The sequence below is a fragment of the Hypoxylon trugodes genome (genome assembly GCF_022578975.1).
Source record: "Hypoxylon trugodes strain CBS 135444 unplaced genomic scaffold F4822scaffold_12, whole genome shotgun sequence".
Classification (NCBI taxonomy): Eukaryota; Fungi; Ascomycota; class Sordariomycetes; order Xylariales; family Hypoxylaceae; genus Hypoxylon; species Hypoxylon trugodes.
Window position 1 is genome coordinate 64,317 of NW_026250027.1, and position 14,330 is coordinate 78,646.

The 14,330-nt window shown below is 47.2% G+C and overlaps 4 protein-coding genes across 4 annotated transcripts; 3 read left to right on the top strand and 1 right to left on the bottom strand.

Annotated features, from left to right (window-relative positions):
• Positions 1-1,131: 1,131 nt before the first annotated feature.
• On the top strand, positions 1,132-2,348 carry F4822DRAFT_439031 (Deuterolysin metalloprotease family-domain-containing protein; the record flags this gene model as incomplete). The annotated part of the gene is made up of 3 exons (XM_051462589.1): positions 1,132-1,384; positions 1,439-2,272; positions 2,329-2,348. The coding sequence occupies 3 exons, from the start codon at positions 1,132-1,134 to the stop codon at positions 2,346-2,348; spliced, it is 1,107 nt and encodes a 368-aa protein (XP_051308704.1).
• Positions 2,349-2,445: 97 nt separating this feature from the next.
• Positions 2,446-9,007, bottom strand: F4822DRAFT_421600 (uncharacterized protein). Its single transcript, XM_051459811.1, has 3 exons — positions 8,674-9,007; positions 4,568-8,619; positions 2,446-4,514 (listed from the first exon to the last, which is right to left on the bottom strand). The coding sequence occupies exons 1-3, from the start codon at positions 8,674-8,676 to the stop codon at positions 2,852-2,854; spliced, it is 5,718 nt and encodes a 1,905-aa protein (XP_051308705.1). The 5' UTR covers positions 8,677-9,007; the 3' UTR covers positions 2,446-2,851.
• A 296-nt stretch (positions 9,008-9,303) lies between these two features.
• On the top strand, positions 9,304-12,373 carry F4822DRAFT_86831 (chaps-domain-containing protein). The gene is made up of 5 exons (XM_051464099.1): positions 9,304-9,803; positions 9,873-9,999; positions 10,055-10,466; positions 10,517-11,508; positions 11,558-12,373. The coding sequence occupies exons 1-5, from the start codon at positions 9,781-9,783 to the stop codon at positions 12,098-12,100; spliced, it is 2,097 nt and encodes a 698-aa protein (XP_051308706.1). The 5' UTR covers positions 9,304-9,780; the 3' UTR covers positions 12,101-12,373.
• A 292-nt stretch (positions 12,374-12,665) lies between these two features.
• Positions 12,666-14,330, top strand: F4822DRAFT_86873 (mitochondrial carrier). Its single transcript, XM_051464100.1, has 3 exons — positions 12,666-13,049; positions 13,174-14,043; positions 14,115-14,330. The coding sequence occupies exons 1-3, from the start codon at positions 13,017-13,019 to the stop codon at positions 14,217-14,219; spliced, it is 1,008 nt and encodes a 335-aa protein (XP_051308707.1). The 5' UTR covers positions 12,666-13,016; the 3' UTR covers positions 14,220-14,330.

Genomic DNA, 14,330 nt, shown 5'->3' on the forward strand with positions numbered 1-14,330 from the left:
GTCTTTTTCCAGAGCGTCACTACTCCTCTGTACTCGATGGGTTTCACGCCGCAGGGGCAGGGCTCTTACGCTGGAATGTGCATATTCCTAATAGTGCTGGCACTGATACATCGGCTCATGATCGCCTTACGAACCATCGTTTTTGACTCCAACCCCGCGCTCCATCGTCGCCATAAGACTATCGAATCCTCAGACTCGGAAGATTACCCGGGTAGCAAAACCGAACTAGAGACAATGGGAAGCCAATTCAGGTCTCAATGGAGTGGCCATCCGTTTAGAGTCGCGACCGAAGCAACTCGCGCTTTACTTGAGGTTGTGATAGGAGGAGTCGGGTACTTGCTGTAAGTCATCTCAAATCACCTCCAGCTGTACTATTGCGCTTTTCGAATGTGGCGGACTTTTTCGAAGCATTGGCTGATACCTAGGTAATTGATATAGTATGTTGGCGGTGATGACTATGAACGTGGGCTACTTCCTTTCCGTACTTGGAGGCATCTTCCTAGGTACCTTTGTGGCTGGTCGATTCGGTTCCAGTGACAACCATCATTAAGATTAAAGGAGAAAAGTCCACACAAGAACATATCGCATCGCCCAAGACAGGCGCGTCTTCCTATCGGTGTACTTTTTATTTTCATAAATTCAGGTTATTGGGAAATATTTTGGTGTATTGGGAGGGCTGTCAGGGGAATTGGGTCCTCCATCTGGGACCTAAGACAAAGCGATGGTATGGATGTTGCATGACGACGAAGACAAGTACTGTTTGACAGATTCAGCAGATAATATACCCCGGGGACATTGAGCAATTGAGAAATTGAGTGCGTTTTGTGGTTCGCGCGCTGAGTCGAAGTAGTTGATATGATTATTCCTCGTATACTGCTAGACCCATTTTGGATACAACACTATGCGCCTCTTTAGATATACAATCCTCGCGGCTAGTAGCGTTACAATGAACGACTTAAGCGGCTTGGGCACCGAACACGAGATTCTCCACACGGAGATGATCTCTCATTTCGGAAGAATTATAGACACGATTGAAGTATAAAGAATATGATATTTCGTCAACACTTCTAACGAAGCTTTAGGATAGTAACAGTTCTGCGGTGGATTGAGAATATCGCTAAGATTCTCACAATGAAGCACATAGGGATTGCTCTAGCCGTAGCTAGTCTTGCTGAAAGCATCGGCGCTCATGTCTTGAAGCCGATGTACAGTAGACTGGCATCAGACCTCGAAGTTACGCTGGCTCCGGTCGAAGCTGGCGGGGCTGCGGAGTTGATTGCGACTGTTAAGAACGTCGGTTCTGTAGATCTCAACCTGTTAAAAGTCGGCACTATTTTGGATGAGGTGTTGCCTGTTCAAAAAGTAACAGCGGTGAATGAAGCGGGTAATAACCCCCTTCAGATCCAAGGACGTCAGACTGGTATACTGATTGGTATAGGTATCGAGGCCCCATTTAGAGGAATCCATGCCAGCATTAAATACGATGCTCTCAAACTCGAGAATTTCCACCTCCTGAAGGTTTTGGAGTCAGTTAGCACTGTTATCAGCGCGGCCACCGTGCATGACTTCACCGAGTCCGGAACGCATACGTTTTCAACTACAGGACTCTTACCAGTAGCACCAGCTGGTTCTACTCAGTTATCCGGTCCCGCTTTGATCTATCAATCGAACAACATCAGCTTGTACGTTGATTCGAAAGCGGCAGCGGCCGTGCCCCTAGCTTTAAGCTCCAACCCCCTCGAAGAGCGCACGAACGTCCAAGATGGCTGCAATGCCACTCAACTAGCCGCAAGCACAGCAGCCCTAGCGAACTGCGAAACATTAGCCCTTGCTGCTGCTGCCGATGCCGCGGACTCTTCGTCCGCACGCTTCGTCGAGTACTTCAAGACCAACTCATCGACAACGCGACAGACTGTAACGGACCGATTAAAGGCCGCAGCAAAGGAGTGCTCGACTACAGACTCGGGTCCCTCTCGATACTTTTGCTATGACTACTACAACTTATGCGAAACCGAAGGACCTCTAAACGCGTACACAAAATTCGACTTTGACTTTGTGATTATGTGCCCACTATTCTATGATACCCTCCCGCCTCTACCACAAGCATGTCACCACCAAGACCAAGCCACCACGACGATCCACGAGATGACGCACTGCGAGGATGTATTCAGTCCTCACACCAATGACTTTGTTTACGGGTATAATGAGAGTTCCGCGCTGCCTCCTGAAAAGGCGCTTTTGAACGCGGATAATTATTCGCTGTATGCGAATGGTAAGAAACCGGTCTCCGACTTTTGATTCAAGAGGTTAAGACTAACATATGTGTAGCTGTTTATATGAAATGTTAATAATTTGGACAACACCGAGGCAAAAAAAGGTGCGTACGTAGGTAAAAATGGACATGATGTATTTAAGACATTTGAAATAAGCCGTAAATATAGATTATAAAAAACCCCTTATTTACAGAATGTTTGCAGTCTATCACTCAGCATTTAAAACACCTAGACAACCGAACCCTGAGGACGTATCGCCTATGACTGTATTGCTAGATCCTTTAAATGTACCCAGGTAGTAATATATCTCGTTATAAACTCCGCCTATTGAATAAAAGCCGATCGGTGCGAACCGCGTTCCTCGAACATACACCATCTCTTTCTAGACCTACGTCCTTAGATAGTCCAGGTATTTAACCAGCCAGCCCTGCGAATTGGGAACACACACCGAACCCCCTGTAATCTAGCTTAAAGCCTTTTCGCCATCACTCCTAAATAATAACGCCAGGTGCATTCAATAAGGAGCCCCTATACTAAGGTACAATGCGCGTAAGAAAAACCGACTGAAGAGTTTTCACCTATTCTTCAACTTCTTCAGCTTCCTCGGCCTCCTCAACGTCTTCCCTATCCTCGCCTTCTTCGTTTGAGGACTCCTCGCCATCAGATTCTTCTTCACTATCGGAATCATCAGCCTCTGTATCCATACTTCTCCTAATTAAGTTAGGAAACATGAGAGCCTGGGCCTCATCTTCGTCCAACACATCATCCGGGGGCGCATCACTAAGATCACTCTCGTCATCAGCTGAATCGTGGACGCTTCCTGGGGCCGAGCTCAGGTCGCCCTCAACCTCTTCATCCTTCATCTCGACATCGACTTCTGGTGCGCCGTTGTCGCTCCTCGAATCGCCGTTCACCTCGCCTTCTTTTCCTTCCTCTGCTACAGGTGTCTTACTACTAGAAACAGAGCCACGGGATTTGGCGCTGGTAGGCTTTGGGCCTTCTTGGGCACGGAGAACCGCCTGTTCAGCCTTGCGAAGAATATCTGCTCTTCTAATGCCAGCCTTACGAGGCCGCTGCGCTCCTTCTGGATTCGCCGGGGCCGAATCGCCAGCCGCCCCTTCAGCCCCCGAGTTTTCATGTGATTGGGGATTCAAGAGATTCGTCAGTGGGTTTGCGTGTTTGGCTTCCAATGCTTTATCCAACTGGCGTGCCTCCTCGCGGAGACGGGCTTGCTCCCGCTCTGCAATGAGAGTAGAAACAGCAGGACCCGGTAAGGATTTCCCTATTTCGAAATATAATGCCGTGTAGCAATCGCTGATTAAATCGTCAATGGCACCGGCCTTCATCAAACCAGCGTTAAGTTTCTTCAACTCGATAGTTTCCTGCAAGGCACTAAGTGCAGGGTGAGATGAAGATGAGTCTGATGACCACTCACTAATCCTGGACGTGATGATATCAAACTCTTCGGGGCTTACTGCTTTGAAATCGTCCTCGACGACTAGAGGTATTTTGTATGTCTGCCGAATCAGACGGAGGTATTCGACGCAGCATATCTGCCAGAGTTCGTTGAAATGGTAAAAATCTGCACCCTTTTTGCGCAGGCGACGGAGTAGAGCCTCGAAATTTGTCCTATCTTTTAGAACAATTAAGAGTTTAACCACGAACCGCACGTACTGCTCAGTAAAAACGTGATGTCGACCTGGCCGTTCGGCGTCGCACTTCCATACGTTCATCACCATGGTTTTGGTAAGCATCGACTCCCTCAACACGCCGAATGCAGCCATTGCTTGAACGTAGCCCTGGTCTTCCGAGTTCTCATCGAATAAAATTCTAGCATGGCGCATAATAATGCGATGTTGCCAATTGGATCTATCCTTCTCTTTTAGATGGCCGAGCGTCTGGATGACATACGGTTCCCAGTCTTCGGGCTCATTGATCTCGACATGTTCCCCATCCTGGATGGCGTATGGCTGGCGCTGAAGTATATCAGCTGCTTCTTGCGGCGCAATGTCTCCTCTCACAACAAGTTTATGCATGATTGATACGATTTTGTAATGGGGTTCTAGGATCGGGTCTTGACCATGGCGCGGTTTCGGCAATGCAGACACAACCTCAATCGCCTTTTCAAGAGCGCTAATGACAGATTCCATCGTAGGTCGGTCTCGTCTATCTCTATGATCGAGGGATGTCGGAGGCTTCTGATACATCTTCCAGATACATTTGGCCACCATGTACGGATTCCTGTGAACTATTAGCCATTATTTCCATTTAATAACAAATCGAAGTAAACTTACTGCCACTGTTTTGGTTTGACTTCCATAGCTTTCTTGAACAATCTCGCGGCATACTTCCAAACCTTGTAGTCCTCCATTTGAGAATGAAGGTCCTTGGACTCTACACCGGATTCGAGGATAACAAACCGCTTGTGCTCTGAGTGGTGGAAGGGTTCCATAGCAAAGGGTTCCCGGCTGGAAGCATACATGCGCATTCCGAATTTGTGGTACAGATCATGCATATCGTCAATAGACTCCCCGAGCATCTCGGGTGGTGTATTTCGTGACTGAGACAACGCCAGGGTATAACAGTGGATCGCACTACGTTGGTATTTAACCAATTCTGCCCTCTCTTTATTCATTTTGTCTGCGGTCCAGAGTACAGATTCATCGAGCTCATAATCGAAGCATTCAGCTAATCTGAACCACGCATCCCATTGATCGGGAGTGAACTGGAGTTGTTGACGTAGAAAGGTGGCGCCGATACGAAGGTCGTCAGTAGCGCCCGGTGTCTGCCGCCTGTTAAGATCTACGCCCTTAAATTTGGTGAATGCGATCATGCCTAAAAGGAAAAACCATCTATGCCTTGCTAAGGCGCTATCTGGGGTATTGACGGTAACGGCATCAATCGATATGTTACCCTTGAGCGCTTCATATAGGCGTAGGGGTGGAATAGGTCTTTGTAGGGTTTGATTGAATATTCGTAAATTTTGTATGAATTGTTGGTTTGACTTGGTCTGCCCGATGGCCTGTTGCATGTGCTCAATGGTGTTTTTCAGGTCGGATTTAAGTAAATCTTTCATAGGCATGCGGTTGGCAAGAATAGATACCCTCTCGACTAGCGCTGTCGTGTTACGTCGCTCGAGCTTTTCAGAGGGACAGCCATGATCTTGTACCTCACTCAAGCCGACCCCGAGCTTCAAACCATATAGATCGTAGAGAACTTGGCCAAGGTAGTCCTCCCAATTGTCTATGAGGTTTTGCTTTAGGAGTTCTACTCTCATCATTTTGAGGAATATTTTGTTGGATGATTTGCAGAATTTCCTAAGGCCCAAAACCTGATGAATAGCCGCTAGATAGTCGGCAAGATCATTATCTGGTGTTGTGAAACCCGTCCTATTCTGAGCGATTCCGGCCTTAAGCATTGTGTAAAGCAGCGACCAGTTCCGAACCTGCATCTCGCGTAACTTCGTAAGGAATGATTGGAAAGTTGCTCCATTTGAAGCATGTTGCTTCATACCAACACGTACTTCGTCTTCGTACATGCAGCATACGTGTAGTATGCAAGATAGCTTCGCTAGAGCTGAAATGCTAGACTTCAAATGTTCATCATCCACAATGTCGAATGATTTGGCATCGTTAAGTGCCATTGAAAGTGCCTGGATCAGCAACTCATCTAGGAACTTAAGCATCTTCAGAAATAGAGGACGACGTGACTCAATGGACACAGCTAGGTAAGGTTCTTGTTCGAAGTCCGCGACGATCATCTCAATGCTCTTGAGAAGGCACGAGAATTGTTTAGTAGTGTAGTCGATGGCATTGTAGGCATCCCCTAGGCGTGTCCACAAGAATAATCTTAGTTCGGTGCTGGTACCTAACAAAAATTTCCAAAGATCGCGAAGACCTTGATTCGCAATCTCTGAGATAGGCAATCCCTCGTGAGCAGTGGATGAACTTTCACTACTTTTGTCAACCGTCATGGCATCCGATGCCTCGGAATCCTGTGCTGCTATATAAACAGAAGACGGGTTGAGAACTGGTTCCAGGCTCTCGATAATCGATACAGGATTACTGAGGTCGTTTTGGAACAAGCCTAGGAAGAAGTCCATTGTCGTCAATTTAGATATTTCCCTATCAGCAGCATGAGCTGAGACCTCTGGCATGATTGCATTATTTGGAAGACGGAGATCAGGAGAATCCTGTTCCTCGGCGAGATTGTCACGGAGACTCTTCCAACACTGAAGAACGTGGTCCCTTGATACGCCCTCCGTCAAGGTAACGGCAAAAACGGAAGACCAGAGAAACCGGACCGATAAAGAGTGATCGGCGCCCTTAGAACGATCCTGACTCATTTGCGAGGCAAATCCAAGCCAACGTCCTAATCTTCCCTTGGTTTCCACACGGATACCGATATCTACGGCACTATTCGGATTTGTAATTCTTTCATAGACATCTAAATGCAGTTCGAATAGCATTTGAACCATTTGGTCAATCATAGCTAATGTCTCTGCTGGATCGTCGGATAAATCATAATGATTGAGCTCGTATAGCATACGATTCCAGATGTCCTCGTCCAAATGGCTGATAACTTGAACCACGGCGGTCTTCATAGTGTCTGACCATTTGCTTGTGAGGTAAGTCCTACACACATGACGGACCCATTCAAAAGCTACATCTTGGATTCCTATCCAATTTCCGTTTACTCTTTCGACAAAGGCTTTCAACCCTTTTGTCTCATGGAACATGGGCGTTGCGGGCTTGTTCTGAGATCCCGGTTTTGAGTGCTCGAGAAACGACGAGAAACCAATGGATGATGTTTCTTTCTTATTGAAGACCACTCTGGTGCTCTCTTCGTCGAATTTAACCAACGCGTCACGCAAATCAACCATGGCCGATCGTGCAAGCTTAGCAGTCCGGGTGGAAGAAGCGCAAGAATCGAGAACTTCGGCTAGTCGGTCGAGAGTATCGCGATCGGTTACTCCTAAGTTCTCCATCATATTACGTGTTATTTGGAAAAGATTTTGGTCAGCAGCTTGAAAAGGCTGTAACTGAGTGGCATATTGCGTGTTCGTGTCCATAACTTCTCCCGCGGTTTCTCGGCGACGGATTCGTTTGCTCCTCTTTTGGTCAATGACCTCCTCATCCGCTCCATCAGGCAACCCCGCTGTAGATTGTGAACGCTTTCGAGAAAGAACCGAGACACTACGCTCGGCCCGCGTATCTTCTATAGGAGTCCCGTTCTCAGCGGCGCATTCTTTCGGAGAATTACTTTGATCATCTTTAGAATACGTCAGGGATTTACTCTCTGAAGCTGGCTGAGCGGACCCGCTCTCTTCCGCCATTTCCGGCTTGGGCCTTTCGACTAGCATCTGGACATCTTCTTGAGCATCCGGTATCTCGGGTAAATTCAGAGTCACGGCAGTCCCGGATATGCCACCGGCCGCGACAGAATGCACAATTGCCATGCCTAAATCCGCCCATGATGCTACGGTCGCGTTAAGAACGAGGCGTTTATGTTGCTGGTCTGCCGCCGCTATAAGCTTAGGCGGCATAAGCGAATTTGTAGGGTTCGAAAGAAACGGAAAGGGATCGAGGTGTTTCTTGAGACGATCTGATATTGATCTCTTCAGGAACGGTTTCATAATCGGGTGCGACAACGCTAGATCGTCCGACAAGACATTGAGTTGACTCTTCAGTTGTTCACCCGCGAAACCCTCAGCCAGGGAAGGCGGTTCAACTTCATCCACGGCTGGGTCATCGTCCAACTCGATGGCAGCTTCAAGGCAATATCGACCGATTCGAGAACTGTTGAGAAAAGCGGCAACCCGCGCGGCTCGCCTCCAGAGTTCAGCATCTGAAGGATCAAAGTCCAAAGCGGCGCTGAACTCATAAAGAGCTCTCTGGGCGCTCGCGATGACACCCCTATCTTCTAATACAGATTCTGCGTCCCCTCCCGTCTTGGCCAAATACCTAATGTTGTCCAATACGAACTGTCCATGGTTCTTGTATGCGAGGTAAAGTGTCTGGGGCAAGCTACTTCCACTTCCGTCGATATCTGCTTGGGAGACATCGAGCGGTTGCGAGAAGGGGGCATCGAAGCCAAGCTGTCGAGGGTCTGACTGTCGTTCGGCACGTTCGAAATCGGTCGCGCTATCGGGGTATCGAAAAATATCGGATTCGAACAATGATTCATAAGCTATGGAAGCATCTTCGTAGTGCCTAGGTCCTTGCGCGTGGAGTTTGAGAGCCGCCTGGAAACGCTTAAGTGCTTCATCGATCTGAATTTCGCGAGTGTTGTCGATCTCTTCGTCGATATTCTCCTCGGGTTCGAGGTTGATGGCAGAAAACGCCGGCTACATTTAGAATTAGTGACCATCGTCTCTAAGGTTCTCATACTCAAAGCTGACCATGTTGTCGATTCGCACCTAGGATTGCGCCGTGGTTTAAAATCGTATGCGCCTAAGTTTGGTGTGTACGTCGCATCACGACAACTCAGCGGTTCAGCACTAGACCGAGACTCCACCCGTTTGTAGATGCTATCAACAAGATGGACGTGATGGTATCGTAGATTATATGGCAACGTTGTATCGACTGAAAAGTGGAAGTTGGAAAATAATATGGAGCATGCCTTAGAAAGTACCTAAATCATTACCATTCAGCGTATAGAAAATAATTGAATGGTTAGATTTTTGGAAACGCGAATCATTCATCTAAACCGCGAAATCGCAAGGCTGAAGGTACCTACCTAAAATAATAAAAGACAAGGGATTCGGGAAGGAGCTTGCTATGTACATAGTACGCCAGCTCAGGTGGGCCTTATCACGATTATTATTCTCCAATCAAATCAATTAAAGGAAAAGGATAATCGACGTATAATTGTGGGGGTACAGGGGCAGCGAGCAGCCTTATAACGTGGTATCTAGGTACCTAGGAAGTACTTCATGATGCAGATAAGCTTGCGCAAGGTACGAAGTAGCTTATATGATGTACGTACCCCATGTATCCGTACCACATTCAGCACTTTCCTTCTTTTGGCTCACTAAATCGAGCTAGAAGGCCGAATAAGATGTTATGGATTTATTGGAGGAAAGCAGGCTCTGACAAGGGTGGACACGCAGTAATACTTGAAACTTGGTCCGTGCGTTTGTTCATCCAAGTTTGAGAAATTCAAAGCGATTTCCAAACAAGCAGACACGAAAGCTCCCCCGTCAAGACCCTGTCAACCTTCGTCAACTTCAACGTACTGCTCGTCTGCTTCCGATCTTATGCGTGCGTGCGTAGGAATATAGCAGTTTGAAGCGCAATCATTTTCTTCTATCTTGACGCCATTCACTCTTTTAATGCCTTCTATACTATGTTCCTCCGAATTGGATCTGGTCATTCTTAATATACCCAATATTCGAAATTAAGAGAAGAACACATATCACGATATCCCCTAGTAACTGTACTACATCCGCATCACCCACACAACCACACGACGACCGTTTTCCGAGTCGACTACTCTAACCGTTACAATGCCTCCACCGGCAGTTCCAGAGTAAACCCACCCTCTCCCCCCGTTCCAATTGCAATGTACAATTGGAAATTGAGCTAACAACAGAGGTAGAATTTCGGAGGATGTTCTACATGAATCAATCGAAGCTCGTACCGAGACTTTGGCATCTTTGCGCGAACTCGGCCCACCCGATCTAGTCCACCTCCTGAAACAAAATCTCAGGAGCGCCGGGAAACAAGTATGTTCTTAAACAAATCACCCGCAAGAATAAATGCTAATACCATTGAGCGCAGACTGGAGTTTATCATCATGTTACCGGTGTCGACGCATCCTCCTCTGCCAGTCTCGCCGCCTATATAAACACGCTTACCTATAAAGAACACGGCCAAGTTCCCACGCACAAGATTGTGGAAGGCTTATATTGCTGTTACAATGCCTTCTCTAGGCTTGACATGCGCGTTCATGTCACGATCCCAGGAACCGTTGAGGCTTATTGTGTCGACGAAAGGGGAGAGAAGCGAAAAGCTACGGATGAATTCTGGCTCGAAACCTATCTTTGCAGCGTCCTTCGAGCCTATTCATATGCGGACGATGGAAGCGGCGAAACTATCAGGAAGATTATGGGTGCGAGACGTTTCAACCCCGTTACTAACACCGAGACCGAACACCGCTTTCTAAGTGCTGCCGAGTCTCTGTTCTTCAGAGGTATGTATGCTCATAGCTATCGGCCCCGAATACGTGCTGATATTAGCTAGGCTGGCAATTGGGCTCCGATTCCGTCGTCCAGGTTCCCAATAACGTATCGAACCATTTGACCGCTGGCCTGCTCAAATATTTCCATACAACAGGACGCTTCGCTTCGGGTATTAATCTCTTCGAGAAGCTGAGGACACAGAATGTTGAGGTGTCGTCATTGCTTGCAAAGGTCTTATTTATGGGAAATGAGGAAGTACAAGGCGTACGCGTACTTTACCAGGCGCTCAAGGATTCGCCAATGGATTATGTTATGCTAGATGCGCAAGCCGAGTTCCTTCTGAAGAAGGCCATAGCAGCTGAGACACCAGCGCAAAAAGAGGAGAGGCTAAAGATGGCTTTGGGTTGTGCCGATCGTAGTACCATCGCAGCCCCAAGTGAATTTGGCACGTGGGCAAGATTAGCGCAGGTTTATGTTGCTATGGAGGACTGGGAGAATGCACTGACGATCTTGAACTCTTGCCCGATGTTTACCTACCAAGATAAAGACGCTCCAGTCATGCCAGAACCAAAGGACGTCTACCTCCCTATCTTGCCAGAGACCCGACTAGATGAGATCGATAGCGAGCCGGAGTCTAGATACTCCGAACAGGTCGACCCGAGCTTACTTAATCTCCGTGCTGCGTCGTATCGCGGTACCTTCAAGTTAGCTTACAAGATTCTAACAGAAATGACCGCTAAAATTGGCTGGGATCAGCTTCTCAAGATAAGAAGTACTGTCTTTGTCATGGAGGATGAGTATCGAACCGAGAAGCAGGATAATGTCCCACAACCTCAAGCAAGCAATCGTAATCCCAGTACCGATGGATTACGCGGAACGCCGGAGCCCACAACCAATGGGGACCAGACAGACGAAGAAAGTGACGAAGAGAAAAGCGCAACCGATGCCGACTCCGCAGCGCCTACGTTAACGAATGGCCATAGCGAGGGAGACAGCGTAGAGAAGCCAACTCATACCATTGACCCTGGTGAGGTTAAAGCTGATGGCGATACGGTAGGTATTCTTCTCCCACTAATTAAGGCAATACTAACGAATTGGACAGAGTGCCACCACCGACGAGCATCTCTCACGCTTAAATAACAAGCGATTATGTGAGAGATGGCTTGACAGTCTCTTCATGGTTTTGTACGAGGACCTCCGTGTATACACAATATGGAGGACGCAGATGGCTCAATACAGGGCGCAGTCAATGCAATACAAGAAGTCAGCCGAAGAATGGGAAATCCTTGGCGCCCTCGCAGAACGTCTTCAGCACCACGAGGAAGCAGTTGAGGCATACAGAGCATGTCTCGCCGCACGGTTCAGTCCCAAAGCATTATCAGGCATTCTGCGAGCGTTCGAGAAACAAAAGAATACTCGGGATACAGTCGCCGCTGTCATACGCCTAGTGACCTGGCAGTATCGTTGGTACTCGGAATTTTCTCCTGAACTTCTCCACACGATACGGTCATTAATCGAAGAAGAGGGTGCCGTCAAGGTCCGATCGATTATCCAAGCAACAAGTTTACCGCAGCACGTTTTAGATCTAACGCACCATTATGCCGCGTTATGTGCCACGTTCAGAAGCAGCGGCACAGATGGTTGAAGAATTCCTCACAGGAAAAGGGATATTCGAGGACGAAGTGATGCCGTTATATGATATCCGTCTGTTTCTGCGTAATCAATGTGAGATGAAACGATTAATATAAGATACTCATCTTGGCCTTGCTACACATAGAACTTCGCTGACACTGTTTTGTTCAACTGCCAATCAACATAGATCCCTTATATAAATCATAGACAAGCAACTGGTCAGAATTCCCCATGCTCTAGACTATATCTACATATCTAATACATATTAATACATTGATGCGCACTCATCCTTGAATCTCTTACATTGTCGCTGACTTCGCGCTAATACAATTACACAGCACAGTCCAAAACATATCGTCTTCCGACACCGCCGATCCAGCACAGCACTCGATACATCAATCATCCTCATCATTTCTATCAGATTTTTAGTTAATGACACTTCGCAAAGCGTTTTTAACAGGCCATAACATATCGGGGCCGAAGCCACTCCATATAGCAATATTCATATAATAACCTCAACATCAAATTTGAAGAGGTAAATCAATTCAAAACTAGAAACCTCATAAATCGACAAAAAACAGGTACGAAATAAAGACACCCAGATAATATATATATCACTTATATTCTCAATGAAGTAAGTAGTATATCAAGAACGGCCTACCTAGAAGAATCACTTACTCCCTTACAATGTATAGTCGTATATGTCATCATAACCTCATATCGTTATAGGGGTGCCGCTAATCCGGACGCCGAGGTTTCACTACAGCAACTGTGCATAATCTTATCAATCTCATCACTCATCGGAGTTTCAAATACATACATGTACATTAACAATTCAGAATTAACAACAAACGAAACGCAAGCGAAGACAATTCACAATTTTTAAAAACTCCCTCAGGACTTCCCGGGGTTACCGGAGAGTAGTCATAATGAGTGGTAGTTCCAACCTCGATGTCATGCTGGTAAGTGATTTTTTTATTATTTCCTAAGCCTAGTTGAATGTTGTTGTTTTTAAATCGCATGTCATAGGGAGATGAATCACTACTTGTATGTGAAGTATTCTGACGATTTTCTTTTTCCTCCTAGGCCGGCGGCGGGGCAGCATTCATTGTAGATTTGATAATTTACCCATTGGACACCCTCAAAACTCGCCAACAAAGTCGAGATTTTATCAAGACTTTCGCCGATCCAACTACTAAAACAAAATTGCCCTCAAGGCACCTTTTTAAGGGGTTATATCAAGGTCTAGGAATAGTTATCATCGCCACATTACCAGCCGCGGGGACCTTTTTCACCACCTACGAAGCCGCCAAGAATTTCATCAGTCGTCATGGATTACCATTGGGTCTTCCACAACCCCTCGTGCATTCGGGTGCTTCGGCCATAGCGGAATGCGCCTCGTGTTTAGTACTCACTCCATCTGAAGTTATCAAACAAAATGCGCAAATGTTGCAACAACATTCTGGTGGTTCACGTAGATCCGCCTCGCTTCAGGCTCTGAAACATTTGGGAGGCGCCGGAGCCGGAGGCAAGTTGCTCTCGGGATATACCGCTTTAGTAGCAAGAAACCTGCCCTTCACGGCAATTCAATTCCCAATTTTCGAATTTTTGCGCGCCCGGATTTGGGGCCGCCGACCGGGCGTCAATGCTAGTGAACCTGGATCCCTCGACCGACAGAAAGAGAATTTACTTGAGACAGGCGTAATTACAGGGACGAGCGCGGGGTTAGCAGGCAGTTTTGCCGCTGTTGTTACCACCCCCATGGATGTGGTCAAGACGCGGATGATGTTATTGGCCGGTAGCGATCGGGACGTTAAGCAAGGCGCCCATGATCGAATAACTGCACCGCAAGATGCAAGCAGATATAATAATCGAGGTGGCCTCGCCGTAGCACGCGAGGTTATCGCTGAGAGGGGTGTTCCCGGCCTTTTTAGAGGCGCAATTCTTCGTGCTGTCGTAAGTACCATTACATGTTCCAACCACTCCTCGTCCCTCTCTCCCCCCACCTTTCACTAACTATCATACAGTGGACGGCGGTTGGCAGCGGCCTATACTTAGGAACGTACGAAGTAGCCAAAAATTGGCTGGCAAGAAGAAAAGTGTATTATAATGAAGATAAAAGCATACTCTAAATGAGAAATAAACAAGCCTATGTAGGTAGAGGTATCCCATATCCTTTCTCCAATCCCTCGCGCCCAACTAGCTTATCGAACCCTGTCCCATCCATCCATCCGTCCTATCCA